The sequence below is a fragment of the Chelonia mydas genome, chromosome 9, assembly GCF_015237465.2.
Source record: "Chelonia mydas isolate rCheMyd1 chromosome 9, rCheMyd1.pri.v2, whole genome shotgun sequence".
NCBI classification, from domain to species: domain Eukaryota; kingdom Metazoa; phylum Chordata; order Testudines; family Cheloniidae; genus Chelonia; species Chelonia mydas.
The window spans coordinates 75,706,661-75,723,348 of record NC_057855.1 but is presented as its reverse complement, the minus strand read 5'-3'; the positions used below and the strand labels follow the sequence as shown (position 1 = coordinate 75,723,348).

The 16,688-nt window shown below is 48.9% G+C and overlaps 2 protein-coding genes across 7 annotated transcripts in view; one reads left to right on the top strand and one right to left on the bottom strand.

The window, feature by feature from the left end:
- Positions 1–1,794: 1,794 nt before the first annotated feature.
- Positions 1,795–10,890, bottom strand: PDZD11 (PDZ domain containing 11). 3 transcript variants are annotated; one of them, XM_037909835.2, is made up of 8 exons: positions 10,772–10,890; positions 10,424–10,523; positions 7,823–7,906; positions 6,259–6,315; positions 5,752–5,850; positions 5,068–5,128; positions 3,369–3,454; positions 1,795–3,298 (listed from the first exon to the last, which is right to left on the bottom strand). In XM_037909835.2, the coding sequence occupies exons 1-7, from the start codon at positions 10,807–10,809 to the stop codon at positions 3,414–3,416; spliced, it is 480 nt and encodes a 159-aa protein (XP_037765763.1). In that variant the 5' UTR covers positions 10,810–10,890; the 3' UTR covers positions 1,795–3,298; positions 3,369–3,413. The 3 variants fall into 3 exon arrangements, with proteins under 3 accessions (XP_037765763.1, XP_007055356.2, XP_027673494.1); XM_007055294.4 differs by having other exon boundaries at positions 1,795–3,454; XM_027817693.3 differs by lacking the exon at positions 3,369–3,454.
- The window catches only part of KIF4A (kinesin family member 4A), a 40,666-nt gene continuing 34,568 nt past the window's right edge, over positions 10,591–16,688 (top strand). Inside the window, exons 1-5 of one of the 4 annotated variants that reach the window (XM_037909832.2) lie at positions 10,591–10,905; positions 11,939–12,079; positions 14,363–14,505; positions 14,689–14,803; positions 15,584–15,774. In XM_037909832.2, coding sequence (XP_037765760.1) covers positions 14,383–14,505; positions 14,689–14,803; positions 15,584–15,774 — 429 coding nt within the window. In that variant the 5' untranslated portion in view covers positions 10,591–10,905; positions 11,939–12,079; positions 14,363–14,382. The other 3 variants (XM_037909833.2, XM_043521665.1, XM_037909834.2) reach the window with 3 other exon arrangements.

Below are 16,688 nucleotides of genomic sequence, written 5' to 3'. Positions count from 1 at the left end.
AACATCAGCCTCCCCACCCCTACTCTGCACAGGAGGCTGGCTCCCAGTCAGGAGCAGCTTGGCCAGGGGCAGCTCCATGGGGCGGACAGGTGGGAACTGCAGTGGAGGAGGGCGGCAGGAGATGGGGCACCCCTGCCCCAGATGCATGCAGCAGCACCCCCTGAGCATGGTGCCTTGGGCAATGGTCCCCCTTGTCCAGCTGGTGGCTCCCTACCTGGCCACCACTGAGTCCCAGCTGCAGAGGTCTGCAATTAATGCTCATTAAAAAGTGTTAATTTTTGAGTTAATCACATGCATTAACTGAGATTATTTGACAGTTCTAGTAAGAACATAAGTGGCCATACTGGTCAGACCAGAATCCATTTAGCCCAGTATCCTGTCTTTTGACAATGGCTGGTTCCAGGTGCTTCAGAGGGAGTGAACAGAACAGGGCAACTTAATGAGTGATCCATCCCTTGTGGTCTAGTACCACCTTCTAGCAGTCAGAGCTTTAGGGACACCTAGAGCATGGTAAGGTTGACTGAGTCCTGGAGCTGAGAGGTGTAAAATGAATGGAGCTAGTGCTGCGCTTGAGGGTCCTGCTCTTAACAAATAGGATGAGCAGGTTGAATGTTCAGTGAGAATTTTTAGGGTTTATCTCTGGGTTTGTGTTTGTAGTTATCTGTGTGCAGGTAAGTTAGGGACAGCCGATGGGCCTCTGGCCATAGGCCCCTCAGTGATACTGATTGGAGTCTCTGTTAAAAGACCCTGTGCAAATACACTTGTCTGTGATGAGAGCATTGCTCAACCCTGCCAGGCCTATTTGCTCACTGCATTTTCCATTCTGCAACATATGGTTGGTGTTGGCTCTGAGAGGCTGGGTGTGGAATTGTTCATTGAACTTTCCCCCAGGATGTTTGCCCTTCTCAAGTAGGTGACACTACTAAAGCTAGAGATATACTAATCTTGCGGGCAGCTGTTGGATTTGTGGGGTGTGAGATTGGCTTGTCATGACAACAAACTGTTCCTTCTCCAAGCCAGTGAAACTGTGTCCATGAGTGTGCTATAAAGGCAAGTCAGTAGAAGGAAAGGGCATTGGCCCTGTGCAATACTTTAACCTCTGTGTGCTGTGGAAATGCCTTGGGTTCCTTGTCCCTTGGGCGCTATTCCTATTGGCAGCAGCTGGCCTGTAGCAGTGAGGCTGCCAGCTCATGTTAGGTTTTGATAGAAGATTGTTACTGAGAACACATTGTGTTAGTTCTGTCCTCCATTTTCACCTCCTTATTCCCTGGGTTGAGTCCAAAGTACTGGGGGTGGGGAGAAGAGTGGCTAACCCTGGCCTGTGGTGCAAAAGCTGGGCCTAGAGCTGCTCTTGTCCTGCAGTTTGACCCTTTTGAAGAGACAGTTCCAGTGTTGCTAACAGCAGTGGTTACTAGAACTTCCAGCAGAAGTGAGACTCACCCCCCCCCCCCCCCCCAACCTGCTTGTGTTAAGTAGCACATCCCAGACTTCTTGTCAGAGAAAGTCAAACTGACTCAGTGTTTGGCTTGGTTTGCACTGGGGTTCCCACCTCTGGAATTGAACCAGTAATCACAATGGTGGGTGATTGTTAGAAAGTGTCCCTATATGTGCCATGGGTCCCTTTCAGTGCCTGCAGTTGCAGAAGTTAAGGATAGTGTTGCACATAACTTTAGCCTCCAATGCTGATGGCTATTGAGCTGTGCTCACTACTTCCTCCATGTCTGGGGTGGATGGGTACAATTCATCAGACCACAATCACTTTCTGGGAGGGAATTAAGAGTACAGGAGCCAGACTTCAAAACTAATTTTTTATTAAGACTTTTAGGTGCCTATAAAGTGATAGAACAAATTCCAGCCCAGGAAGGCAGACCTAACCCCAAATCCTGTTTGGCAAGAGCAAAGAAGCTTTGAGGATAATGACACCACTGCTGTGCTTCATACCAAGAAGTCAACTGCTAAGAGAAACTGCAATAAGCTTCCCCATATAGGGCATGGTGGGTTCTCTTTCGCGTCATAAACAACCAACATTCAGTTAATCCAGTAGCAGGTTGTGAGACCTGTCTACAGGGATGGAACATGAGGGATGAGTGCAGGTACCTCCCCCTATACAGCTGGCTGGGAGTCATAAAGGGAGAGAGTAGTAAAACATCAGCAGCAGGAAATGCTTAACAATGAAAGCAGCAGTGCCACACAAGGAGCCTAGCAGAACAATTGTGTGTGTTTGGTGCTAGACCACAGCAAGCATGATTTGAAAACCAGTCCCAAGAGTTACTCCACTGTTAAGTCATGACAGGATACAAGCATATGCCTTATTCTCAAAATCCAGGAAGATGGCTGGACAGACACACATACTGAAGTTCACTGGATCCCAACCAACCCATTGTCCTAGAAAGGAGCAGCTCAGGGGAGGGTATGGGTGGGGAGGATTTCTAGCCATGCCCATAAGAGGGGCTGAAGAGCCTGTTTACCTTCTAGAATTGGGGAAGATGCTGATGTCAGGCTACAGCAAGTGGCTACCAGACAGGGAGAACGAGTCCATCTCCTATGCAGTAACTGGCCCCACCCATTCTCTTACCACAGAGCACTTGTTCCATTTAGGCTCGGGGGGGGGAGTGCTACTGTGCTGTGAACAAGGTACAGGGCCTACTTTAAAGGAAACTCCAGTGGATAGTGAATCGGGTGGAGGCAGACAGCAGCTTGGCTGTGCCTTCTGCCAGGTACTTTCTCCCTCCACCACAGCAAGCAGCAGCTGCTTCATTCATGTTGTACAATTTTGAAGTGCATGATGGGTAGGGCAAAAGACATTCAAGACCACACTGGAAAGAAAAAGCCTGCCCTGTGCTTGGTTTAGAATCAGCACCACAGCCCCCTCATCTTGTGCTCTAATTCAGACATGACAGGTTTCAGACATGGTGCATGTATATAGACCCACACTCTTTGGCCTCACACCTCATTGTTGAGATGGACAAGAGCTGCACCCCCTAAGAATCTCCTTTAAAAGAAGCAATCACATACTGGAACAGACACTCAGTCCATGGATACAGGTCTGGCTAGAGAAGCCACCCTTCATGCCCCAGCATCCTCCATGCCCCACTTCTCCATCAACCTCTGCAGCGCAGTGCCTGAGTCAGAAAGTGGAGTTTAGAGTCCAGCTCCCTGTCCTGTCGCATCCTTGACTCCATGGTGTAAACAGCAGGAAGAGGTTGGGTCCATCAGTACAGAGAGCAGAGCTGGGATCTTGTGGAAGCTGAGGCTCATGGAACCAGTGGGATAGTCACACCTCTACCCGAAGCTGAAACTTGAAGGAAAATCTAGTTTAGTGTCAAATCTCCCCAATGCTGAGGAGAGCAGAGTCTTCTTGCTGTGACCCAATGAATTGCAGGGCAGAGCAGCCATTACTGGGGAGGACCCCATCAGGGACAGTGAACAGTTCTCTCCTTCTGCCTCTGGTAATCTGGAAAGGAAAAGCCAGCATTAGTGAGGCTGATAGAATAGGACAAACAGGAGAGAATGGGCTCAGGTGCTGCTATTTGACTGCAGGCATTGCTCTAAATGGAACAATGTCCTGTCAGTAGTGGGGAAATTGATGCTACTATAGTAAGGGTAACAGGTCTAAGGTCCAGCCTGAATACAACACTCGCTGGACTCCTCTCTAGCAGTTGATTTTAATGAGATGGCATGTTTGTTGGCAGCTTAGCCACTTCATTCCTAAATTCCTCCAGCACTCTTGAAAGTAGAGCTAAATCTAGGGATTTGGTGTCCCTTAATTTGTCAACTTGTTCTAGCACTTCCTTTGACACTCCAGTCCAGACACCTGATCTTAACTAAGGTGAGGCACTATCTCACACCACCTTAGAATCATAGAATATCAGGGTTAGAAGGGTTTCAGAGTAACAGCCGTGTTAGTCTGTATTCGCAAAAAGAAAAGGAGTACTTGTGGCACCTTAGAGACTAACCAATTTATTTGAGCATAAGCTTTCGTGAGCTACAGCTCACTTCATCGGATGCATACTGTGGAAAATACAGAAGATGTTTGTTTTTATACACACAATTCATGAAAAAATGGGTGTTTATCACTACAAAAGGTTTTCTCTTCCCCCCACCCCACGCTCCTGCTGGTAATAGCTTATGTAAAGTGATCACTCTCCTTACAATGTGTATGATAATCAGGATGGGCCATTAAAAGGGACCTCAGGAGGTCATCTAGTCCCAAAGCAGGACCAATCCCCAACTTGGTCTTCATGATGGAAGGTTTATGTAAAGAAATGACTTAGCTTCACTGCAGTATCCTCATCCTCTTTAGCTACTCCTTTGATTTCCTGATAGAATTGTTGGGTCCAACACACTCTGTCAGGCATCCTACATCTCAGATTTAGAAAATGTCTTTCTGGTTGTGTCTCTGGCTATTTGCTCTAATTTCCATCCAATTTAACTGCCATAGTTTGCTTCTCTCTGATGGCCTCATTAGGGTTGGATTTCCATTTTCTGAAGGATACTTTTTTGGCTCAAATAACCGCTTAAACTTGTCATTTTACCATCTGGGTTTTTTCTTGCATCTTTGCACCTCTGTTGCTTAGCATGCAGTGTCCTAAGGCTTTAAAATTTGCTCATGTTGGTCAGTCTCCTTTTTAAAAAAATCTCCATTCTAAAGAGCCAGCACTATTTGGAATCTTTCCTCCCTTGAGAAAGTTTGTGTCCACTGTTTAAAGTTATTCAAATTATACCTACTGAACCAATTCCTGACTTAAGTCTAAAATTGCTGCTTGTGTGCTCTAGAACTAGCTGTTCCAAGAACCTGTTTAAGCTGGTCAGTTTGTTTAAACTTTGTCTTGCTAGGATGTGACCAGTTTATATGCAGGTGCTTGATGTCACTTGTTGTTGTATTTGACGAGTGTAAAATCTTGATCAAAGCCACAATAGTTTCTGATCAGGAGCCTGCTAGTCTAACCCTATGTTTGACTTTAGATTTTTAGTATTTGTCTAGCTGGAGTCAGCACAGTCTCTTGCTAGGATGCAAGGCATCAGGCTTCACAATCAGCATTTCAGAAGCAGCTAACAGGCACTTACTGTAGGGGAAGTAACGCACTCGCATGATTATCTCACGGGCAGTCTTCAAGATCTCGACAGCCTGGAAGCAGCAGCAAGGGAGTCAGTAAGTTAACAGATTGGGCTGGCAGAAATTAGTTCAAAGGGGTCTGCCCCAATGCCACCCTTCAAACCCAGCTGGAGGTTCCAACCCCCAGTATACAACTTGCACTGATTACTGCTGCTGCTCCTCTAAGTGCAATGCTTTAACATCCAATCAACTCTTATGGGTCAGGCCTAAGCCGTAACACACTAAGGAAGGTATAGTGGGCTTCCCTACCCATCCTGTATCAGACTTGTGATGACCAATTCTGTGCTTTTCCCCCCATTTAGGGTTGCTCACTTCTTTAAATCAAGAGTGAGCTCTTACCGAATGATCCTTGTCTGTGAGATTCTTCTATTTTATAGGTGGAGATGGGAGCTATGAGTCAGGAATAGAAGTCTAAGAGCTTGCCTCCTAGACTTGCTCTACCTAGTGGACAAAGCTGTAAAGTAAATGCCACACTGCAGGTGAGTCCAGGCTGGGGTGATGCTGTGAGGGGGCAGGATCAGCTCCCCTCACTGCATGTCTCCTCCCTCAGTTCCCTTAAACCCCTGTCTCTCTATCAATCTCAGATTGTACAAGCAGTATATGATCCCCTTAGCAGCAGCCGGGGAAGCTCTCACCTTGCTGTGCTCAATGTCCTGGAAATCTACATCGTTAACGGCCAGGACCTGGTCTCCCTCCTGAAGCCCTGCTCTGTGTGCATCTGAGTCAGGGATCACCTGAAAATGGAAGAGAAGAGATAGCCACGTCAGTCAAACCAACGTATCAGATTATGCAGAGCCACCAGTCCACAGTTCTCTCCCTAGCCAGATCAGGTCAGACCCTCAGAGCTCTGTAGTACTAGTCAGCCTCTATATTTCCCCTTCATGTTGTCCACCTCTGCTCCTCTCAGAGAACAGCAGGGTGTGGAGTTTGGGTCAGAACGAAGGTTCATTAGAGCTACAGGCCAGGTTGTCCCCAACTGCTGATACTTTGGCAGTTGGTAGTTCACAGCAATGGATTCTGGAGCTCCATGGGGTCTGAGTCAGCCCCAAATAGGTAACTTCTCTGCTGGTTTAGCTTGTCCAAAAAAATTACTAAATCAGCTAGACAAAGTGGCAGAGAGAATGGCAAAGGGACTGATGTACCTTGGAGATGAAGATTCCCAGCTGGGAGGCCTTTCCTCCTCGAATGTTGAAGCCCAGCTGTGAGAGGAAAATAGGATTAATAGTTAAGTGTAATGTGAACTACCGCCAGCTACTGGGACTTCTGCTCCAGTGGCAGCAGGGAAAGGCCTTCAGAACCTGCAGCTGTTACCCATGGGGTCAGACAACACCCTGAAGCGTTCAGGGTCTCTATTGGTACCTTTATGGCAACCCTTGCACCCCCGTGAAACATCATCCCCATTTTACAGCGAGGAGTGGAGGTAGAGGTCAGTGGCCCCGTTGGGAAGTTAACACCAAGCTTTTCTCAGTCCCAACCCTGTGCTCCAACCACAAGACATCCACTGCCTGGGCAGGATAAGTGTCAGTCATCACCCAAGAACAGGGCCAGCAGAACTCTCATGCCCTGGCCCCCAATTTCTAGGGGCAGTTTCAGTTTATTATCTAGGAAACATTTTAACAAGTGATAAAAGCAGGAGAGGGAGTCACCTGGTAGCAGGAGCCCCATTCCCAGGGACAGCAGGTTTGTATAATTTTTGGTGATGCCCAGAACGGGTTCAAGTCCCCCTGTTCCCCTCCCCACAAACTGTCTACAGTTCTGGGAGGGAATTTCGGCACTGGGTGCAGGCTCTGGGCTGGGAGTGCAACACTTACCTCAGGTGGCTCCCAAAAGCAACCCACACACTCCTGTGATAGCAGCTCCTAGGTAGGGGGGCAGGAGTCTCCTCATGCTGCTGCCTGCAAGCACCACCCCTGCAGTTCCCATTAGCCACAGTTCCAATGGCAGAGTTGGAGCAGAGGCAGCGCGCAGAGGCAGCCCCCACTCCCAGGGATGTGCCAGCTGCTTCCAGGAGTGGTGCGCTGCACGGAGCAAGGGCAGACAGGAAGCCGCTTTAGTCTTGCTGTGCTGCTGCTGGCGATGGCAGGGGCCCTTTTAAATCACTTAGGGGTGGCAGTGGGGGCTGGGAGATGCTCTAGCGGAGGCGTGCAGGAGAAGCCAGGGGAGAGACCAGGCCATGAACATTGGTGGAGCCAAGCCCCCATGCTCTGAATATTCCTGGAGCACGGTCACCATGGGCCCCTACAACTCACCACCCCTGCCTCCAAAATGTCTTCCTTAGCCTACGCAGAAGAATGATATCCTTCTCAGAGCATGGTGTGGGGTTACCTCCTCCCTCCAACATCTATGTGGCCTGGTCTCCAAGCAGGATTTTTCACCTCTCAGTGGAATGAGATTGTGATTGTTGCAGGACAAGGGGGTGGAGAGGTGAACCTGAACTATCCCCTTCACTGCCAACAGATTCCCTAGGAAGTGGTAGATGAAGATAGTATGTGTGGGTGACCCATACCTCCCCTCCCTTGAGGCTACTGGACAGTCACACCATGGTGCATTTTGTGACTTAGAGTCCTGGAGCGAAGCAAACCTGCCACAGCAAAACAAGAACATACTAAAGCAGCAGACTGCACACATTGATGCCAGGCCTCAACCAGCAGGCAACCCTATCTGGGCCTGTAGAAAAGGCTAGGGCTGTGCCCTGAGAGTTCTCACCTGAGCCCCAGGAGGCTTCTTCAGCACAATAGTGCGAGGCAGGTACTGGGTCAACTCATTATTGTAGTCAGGGTGGTAAACTCTCTGCAAAATACAACAGCCACTGTAAGAGACCTGAAAGCAGCAGGGAACATAATCCCCTAAAGGGGCTTTCTGCACCCTAGACAGGAATTCCATGCTATCACTGCTCAAGATGCACTTTGTGATACCTATGGTATACTGCCAAGTAAAAGTGGTGTGGTTGGTGGCCAGCAGGGATTCCTCATGTCATTGATATCAAGTGCTTATATACAGCTGTAGGAGATCCATCGCAAAGCCAGCTTACACACAGCAAGGGTACATTACCATCACCCTTCCCTTCCCCCCCCAAAACACACACAATCATTTACTTGTTACCCCCACTTGGGTTATGTATGCTTTTCCAGGAAAGGTCTGTCTCGTCCTAGGTTTTTGTGCAGCACTCAGCACAATGGAGACCGGACTCTGATAGAACAGGGGTGGGCAAACTTTTTGGCCCGAGGGCCACGTGCCAGTTGCAAAACTGTATGGAGGGCTGGGTAGGGAAGGCTGTGCCTCCCCAAACAGCCTGGCCCCCACCCCCTGACTGCCCCCCTCAGAACCTCCACCCCATCCAACCACTCCCTGTCCCCTGACTGCCCCCCAGGACCCTTTGCCCCTTATCCAACCCCCCTCCCCCCTGCTCCCCACCCCTTACCATGCCGCTCAGAGCAGCAGGAGCTCACAGCCACGCCGCTGCGCTGCCCAGCAGGAGTGGTGGGCCAGAGCACTGACGGTGCAGCTGCGGGGGAGGGGGAACAGCAGGGGAGGGGACATCCTCCCTGGCTGGGAGCTCAAGGACTGGGCAGGACGGCCCTGCGGGCCGTAGTTTACCCACCTCTGTGATAGAGCGTGCATGTGCTACCACGCTACAAGTAGTGTGACAAGCAAGGATCTGTGAGGGGAGGGCAGTGCCAGGCAGAACTCAGCATCAACCTGGATTGTTGGTTGATCACATGTTAAACCACTATATATCAATATTAAAGGATGTGTTGAAGCAGGGGGTTAGACCCTGATTCTTCAGGGCTTTGACTGGGCCCTAAGCAGACCACATATCTTCTCAGCCAGTTCCTTATAAAAGGCACCATCTCTACCCCAAAAGTTAGGCTTTCTGGTCCACCCAAGAAACCCAAAGACCCAGCTGTTTAACTCAGAGGGCGAGGGCCAAATAAAATTGTAACCTCAGCATCTCCTTTAATGGGCACAACAAAACTTTGCTCGATATGGCACAATTACTGTAGATCAGTGTGTCTAGATGGGGGACCTGGGAGGACAGTAGGACATGTGGTTTCTTTTTCATCTAAAACACCTTGGCACAGCATCACTTCCTACACTCTGAAATGTTTGGTTCTTAATTGGCCCAGCAGTCAGGAAATGCTTTGGTCAAGTTTGGAAGAAATGGCTATGGGTAGAACAGGTTCCTTGCATTAGTCAAGGAGGCTGGGTGTGGTAGCCCTAAGCAAGGCAGAGGACTGCCATTTTTACTCAAGGGATGCTCCTGTGATAGCCAGAGCAGGTCAGAAATCCGTGCAAATCAACCCAAACAAGCCCCAGTAGCTGCTGCAAATAGGAACTCCATGGTAATAAAGGGGGACTACAACCACTATATTAAAACAGAAGGGAAGAGGACACCAGGCACACACAGAGGGGCAAATTTCAAAAGATTATTGGAAGAGTTAAAATGTATCCTTTTAAAACAGATTTTTTTCTGTCATTAATTATGCCTGAGGTAACCAGTAAAAATAAACTTTATAATCTTGTTTACTTTTTGTGCTTCTTGTTATTTGGATGGAAAGATTAGATTAGGAAGTTTGTGGTTCTAGTGAATTTTGCTTTAGAGTTCTCCTGTACTCAATACTGTGAGCATTGCAAAACAAGATTTAAAACAAAACATGACTTTCACTAAATATCTTATTTCATGGAAGGTTCTAGCAACATCAAGTTATGGCTTGTAAGGTAAGTGCTAGTTCAGCTTTCTGATTTATTGGAGGTTTAGCTCTTATTTAGGCCCCTGTCCTGCAATGAGTATGCCTAGATCTCCATACTAATATGAGCCTCCATTGTTTTTAATTGAGTTCCATGCAGAAGTCCATCTGCTATTGTAGGATGAGGACCTTGAATTACATGCTCCTGGGGCAGAGCGCTTGCGGTCTTAGCTATCTGTAAGGCAGAGCAAGTTGTTGGTGTAAAACGAAGCAATATTTGACAAAAAATAGTTGATGCTTACCTTTAAAAAAAAGGTTACAGCCAATTCTAATAGCTACTTTCCATCCAATCTGCATCTCAATCTGCCCAACCTGACAAAGATTTAGTAAATGCTTAGCTAATTTTAACAGAATCACTGGCACCACCTACAGCTGTAAAGGTTTAGGAGAGATTTCGGAAGACTGCCCCATGGTTAAGCCACGGCAGCTCGCCCAGCACCGAGCTCGCAGAGGAACCATTATTCCAGTTCGAGCCCAGCGGAAATACTGCCTCGTTTGTAACGAGTGTCCCCGGGGCCCAGCAGCCCGTTTTTCAGAGCGCTGGGAGCCAAGCACTGACCTCGTGGGGAGGGATCCAGGCCGGCGGGTTCTCATAGGCCGGCAGGAAGACGACAGGATAATCGTCATAGGGGATCCTGCTGTCCATCGCGGGAGCGACTCTGCAGGGAGAAAGCGCGGCGTCCCGTGAGTGGCTGGACCACTGAACCCCGAAGCCACCCCCACCCCACGGCCCGCCCGCGGCGCTTCCAGCTACGGCGGGGCGAGAGCAGGCTCCTGGCTGCCCGCCGCGCACATCCCGGCCTTAGTCTCAGCCGATGGGGCCCAGCCCGCCGCACCGATGGCGGAGAAGCCCCCTCCAACACCCCGCAGGCCCGCCAGAGGGAGCCCGCCCCTGTACCCCCCTCACCGTCCGGTTTCCTCGCCACGTAACCCCAGCACGATCATGTGACCGTGACCCACAAAGATCACGTGACGAAGCGCGAGTCGATGACGCTGTCCCTCGGTGCTGCCCAGGTTACATGTAGGAGCGCGTCTCTTCCTGTACGTGGTGACGTATCGCGTCGTGGCTCTGCCATTGGCGGGCGGGGCGGGTTTGAATGTTGGCGGTTAAAGCTCCAGGACAAGGGGAAGGGTTACTAAGTGGTGGCCGAAGGCTCAGGCAGGCGGCGGTTCCTTTCCGCACCAGCTTCCCGCGGCCCTGCTGACTTGGGGCGCCGGGCTTGGGCTGCTGGCGCCTGGTCGTTGTCACGGGGCCTCCGCGAGGGCAGGTATCTCTCCCCCGAACGGCCCGGGAGCTCTGCGGCCCGGCCCAGGGCCGGCTTGTTCTCCGGAGCCGCTCAGGCCCGCGGGTGGCGGGATCCGAGCTCTCCCGGTGTTGGCTCGCTCGGGGGCCTCGGCTGCCCCCACGGCGTCCCCGTGACCCTCTGAGCGCGGGGCGGGCGGAGCTGGGCAGGGCCTCCCGGTGCAGAGCTCGGCCGTGTCCCCCGCTGGCTTCCCCACGGGGCCTCGCCTCAGCCCCTCGGAATTAGAGAAACGGGGGTACAGCTAGGAGCAGCCTCCGCCGCCCCGGCTTGGCTGAGCCGCCGCCCCCCCGGCAGGAGCGGAACCGTCTCCGTGCTGGGAGGCCCCTGCAAGCACCACGGGCCGCTCGCCGTCGCCTCCCGCCCTTGTTCCGCGCTACACGGCTTGAGGCAGCGGAGCCCCGGGCCGCGCCCCCGGGCGCTAGAGCTGCCTGAGTCAGCCCAAGCCTGGGATTGTCATAGAATATCAGGGTTGGAAGGGACCTTAGGAGATCATCTAGTCCAACCCCCTGCTCAAAGCAGGACAAATCCCCAATTTTTGCCCCAGATCCCTAAATAGCCCCCTCAAGGATTGAACTCACAACCCTGGGTTTCGCAGGCCAATGGACAAACCACTGAGCTATCCCTCCCTTTGTTGGCTTCCCTCCAATGAGTATTTTATGAATGGTTTTGAGCTTTCTTCGTGGTCGGTTTGTCAGATTTCTCTGTGGGAAGCTTTGGGGCAGGCAGTGCCATGTCTGTTGATGGTGTGGCATGATGATGCTCTCTTACAGAAGGGGCTCTGTTACTATGGTGACTGGACACGGAAGGGGTGCAAGACACTGAGGCTCAGGGAAGTGAAGGTTGTACAGCACGTCAGCATCGTTCTGGGAATAGGGAGGCGAAAAGCTGCTCATATCTCTCCAGAGCCTCAGGTGACACAAATCCTTCTTTCTTCCTGTTAAAACTGATATTTTTATCAGCTGTACTATTTTTCCTAACAAACAAAAACCTCCTTTCCAACTAAATAGCAAGGGGTGGGGGTTACATTTTTGGGATCCAGGACAATAGCATCTGCTGCAGACACCTACTAACAGAATATTGATGAGAGATTGCAGCAAAGTCTACAGCAATCCTTGACCAGAAGTGTAGCCACCAACTGCTGCTGAGGAGAGAGAATTGGGTCTTTACTACTCCACATGTTCCTAGCTTTAGTGTTTTTTCTTTCTGTTGCTGTTCATCCTTTTCCCAAGCATTGAAGCACTTGGAGGAGAGGAAGGTGATCAGGAACAGTCAACATGGATTCACCAAGGGCAAGTCATGCCTGACCAACCTGATTGCCTTCTATGATGAGATAACTGGCTCTGTGGATATGGGGAGAGTGGTGGATGTGATATATCTTGACTTTAGCAAAGCTTTTGATACCGTCTCCCACAGTATTCTTGCCAGCAAGTTAAAAAAGTGGATTGGATGAATACACTATAAGGTGGATAGGAAGCTGGCTAGATTGTCAGGCACAATGGGTAGTGATCAACGGCTCCATGTCTAGTTGGCAGCCGGTATCAAGTGGAGTGCCCCAGGGGTCGGTCCTGGGGCCAGTTTTGTTCAACATCTTTATCGATGATCTGGATGATGGGTTGAATTGCACCCTCAGCAAGTTTGCAGATGACACTAAGATGGGGGGAGAGGTAGATACGCTGGTGGGTAGGGATAGGGTCCAGAGTGACCTAGACAAATTGGAGGATTGGGCCAAAAGAAATCTGATGAAGTTCAACAAAGACAAGTGCAGATTCCTGCATTTAGGAAGGAAGAATCCCATGCACCGCTACAGGCTGGGGACCGACTGGCTAAGCAGCAGTTCTGCAGAAAAGGACCCGGGGGTTACAGTAGACGAGAAGCTGGATATGAGTCAGCGGTGTGTCCTCGTTGCTGAGAAGGCCGACGGCATATTGGGCTGGATTAGTAGGATCATTGCCAGCAGATCGAGGGAAGTGATTATTCCGCTCTGTTCGGCACTGGTGAGGCCACACCTGGAGTACTGCATCCAGTTTTGCTCCCCCGTGCTACAGAAAGGATGTGGACAAATTGGAGAGAGTCCAGCAGAGGGCAACAAAAATGATTAGGGGGCTGGGGCACAAGTCTTACAAGGAGAGACTGAGGGAACTGGGGTTATTTAGCATGCAGAAGGGCGAGGGGGGATTTGATAGCAGCCTTCAACTACCTGAAGGGGGGTTCCAAAGAGGATGGAGCTAGGCTGTTCTCAGTGGTGGCAGATGACAGAACAAGAAGCAATGATTTCAAGTTGCAGTGGAGGAGGTCTAGGTTGGATATTAGGAAACACTATTTCACTAGGAGGGTGGTGAAGCACTGGAATGGGTTACCTAGGGAGATGGTGGAATCTCCATCCTTAGAGGTTTTTAAGGCCCAGCTTAACAAAGCCTTGGCTGGGCTGATTTAGTTGGTGTTGGCCCTGCTTTGAGCAGGGGTTTGTTCTAGATGACCTCCTGAGGTCTCTTCCAACCCTAATATTCTATGATTGTCAGAGTGAAATTACCTGATTCTGGTTAGTTTAAAGGCTAGCCCTGAAATTCTAAGTTGCAGTCATAAAACCAATCAAGTTGTCATTAGTTACTTTGGTCCTTGGAAAAGCTTTGAGCAGCAGAGGCTTTGGAGGTATGTTTATGTGCTTGGGTAGGTGATGCTGCTTCAGGTCACTTACAGCAGGCTTTCTTTACAATTCTGAAGGCTTGTCTACATTACAGGTTATGTCAGCATTATGCTGACATAAGCATTGGTGTGGACGGCACAACATTGCTACCACCTCTCATGGAAGTGGTTTTATTATGCTGATGGGAGAGCTCCCTTCTGTCAGCATAGAGTGTCTTCACCAGATGCACTATGCCACTTTAGTGCTTCTCGTGTAAATGAGCCCCAAGTGTCCTAAGATCTAATTTTGAAGTGAAATGTTAAATTATTCAGAAACTGCTAACTTAGGGTTTCTCACTCTATCTGGGTAATCTTTCTTTGTGCAGTGAATGTGATATAATGGATCATAGACTCTTTCCAACTTATGCCAGTTGTAAACAAACACCAGTGCAGACTGTGTGGAAGCTGAATGTGTCTTAATGCCCAGAGTGGCTGTCAAGCCTGATAAAGGAAATCCAGCTGATGATACTTACAGTGAGACACACTTAAATCTATGTCTTTGGTTTTTTTAGGGAAGCTATTGTAATCTGAAATGGTGAAAGAGGATGAGAAAGTGATTCCTGTGCGTGTGGTACTCCGCTGCCGCCCCTTGGTCCACAAAGAGATCAGTGAGGGATGCCAGATGTGTCTATCCTTTGTGCCTGAGGAACCACAGGTAAGTAAATGATGTCTTGACTATGAAGGGTCAAAATCTTTCACTTACTAGAATCACTCTATTGACGTCAGTGGTATTTCTGTAGACTTGCACCATTGTAAATGACCTGAATTTAGTATCGAGTAAATGAACCCATAAACTGCAGTGTGTGTGTCACTACCTGCTTTCTCATCTTTCCCACAGGTGATTGTAGGCAATGATAAATCCTTCACATATGATTTTGTGTTTGACCCATCTGCTGAGCAGGAGGAAGTTTTCAATAGATCTGTTGCCCCTCTGATACGGGGCATCTTCAAAGGTGAGAGCCTGTTGGATTGTTTATAGTAACTAAGTGAAATCTCTTTTTAAAAATGCTGTCAGTTGTGGTCAGCGTGGCATTCCAAAGTCAAGTGAAACAGGAAAAGATCCTGTCAAGCCAGGAAAGATCGCTTGGTTATCCACTCTGATTTCCCTCACCCACCATACCTTTCCATGTTAACAAAATGCTTTTCTGATTAGAAATCAATCCCAGGCTGAAGTGGTGAGTGCTAAATCCTGCCTATTTACTGCTAGTGTGGTATTCCACTGGGCCACCAAGATGAGTTGTGCAGTCTCACTGGGCTTCAAGGAAAGCAAAAATGGAGGGACTGACTTAAAACACCAGGATTATGTTAAGATCCTTTATGATTGTTTGTTTGATCTGCAGTCCGACACTTGAATGTTATATGCTTCAACTTTGAAACTGGTTACCTAAGATGTTGTGGGGAGGGGAAGGTTGACAGAGCAGTTAAAAATTGTTTCTGGCATCTTTAGTCGGAACCATAAAATTAGGCTTAATTAATAAATCTCACCTCATACTTCATAGTCCAGATAAGGCACCTGGTTCTGTTCAGCTTTTTGTTCTTGATTTAGCAGACTATGAATTGTGCATTTATGCTGTGTAAACTGAATGGGTGAGTGGCAATGCTTCTCTGAATTGGAGATTCTAGCTTCTGAGGACACTTCACACGGAAGCATACTAGGATGCTCCAATCTGACAAGGTCTCTTCTTAGATGATCCCATCCTCCTCCTGATTCCAGGCATTCTCTACTTCTTCAGGGTATAATGCTACTGTCTTGGCGTATGGACAGACAGGTTCTGGAAAAACATATTCTATGGGAGGGACTTACACTGCTGATCAAGAGCATGAACCTACTGTTGGGGTCATTCCTCGTGTTATCAAACTGCTCTTTCAGGAAAAAGAACAGAGGCTGGAATGGGAATTCACCCTGAAAGTCTCTTATTTGGAGGTAAAAGCTATTTACAGTTTCAAAATATCTGGAATTAAAAGCAAACTTTGTAATAAAGTGAGGCTTAAATAGGTCAAATTCTTCAGGCAGCCGGGCTTATTAAAATCGAAGCCTCAGGTCACACACTATGTTGGAGTCTTGGTTGGGACTGAAACCAGATTCCACTAGGCTCCTAGTCTTTTTTTAAATCATAAAGCCTCCTTATTGTGGTTATTTAAATAGTCTGGTGTGGGGGTTTTTGTTTTTGTTTTTTTTCCCCTTCTATTTTTCTTTTGTAACACTCCAGTGAGTAGGGTTGTGGCAGCTGAACCAGGAGAGCTGGTATAAAGGGGAATCTAAAGGACTTCAGAAAGGGACCTATAACTTCTCATGAATGTAAGCCTATGTAGCAGATGGGTGTCCCTTGCCTCTGTTTTTCAGAAGCTGGGAATGAACGGCAGGGGATGGATCACTTGATTACCTGTTCTGTTCATTCTCTCCAGGGCACCTGGCACTAGCCACTATCGGAAGACAGGATACTGGGTTAGATGGACATTTTGCCCTACTGGGTCAGACCATTCTTATGGGACTGCACACTTTCCTGATCAGTGTGCAGATCTGGCTACTAAGTCTAACCTTTTATGCGTGCTACCTGGGACACAGTTCCTAGAATGTTCTGTTGTAATCTATAATGGGGATAGGACTACTGCATTTCTTCCTAGAGCAGTGGTTCTCAAACTATTTGATCAATGCGTTCCCCCACCCCCCTTCGTGTCTATAGACGTTTACGCAACAAGTACATATACCACCACACAGCTCTGAATGCAGAGCGGAGAGCAGCGACTGTTGGAGGGGTGCCCAGCTCTGAAGGCAGTGTGTGCCAGCAGCAGCACAGAAATAAGGCTGGCAATGTGAAAAGTGAGATTTGTCACTTT

Coding starts and splice junctions, on each gene's coding strand:
- PDZD11 (XM_027817693.3), bottom strand. CDS start 10,809: ATGATCGTGCTGGGGTTACGTGGCGAGGAAACCGGACG. Junction 5,129..5,751: donor AGGACATTGAGCACAGCAAG/GTGAGAGCTTCC, acceptor TGCTGCTTCCAG/GCTGTCGAGATCTTGAAGAC. Junction 3,299..5,067: donor AGTGCGTTACTTCCCCTACA/GTAAGTGCCTGT, acceptor TTTTCCTTCAAG/TTTCAGCTTCGGGTAGAGGT.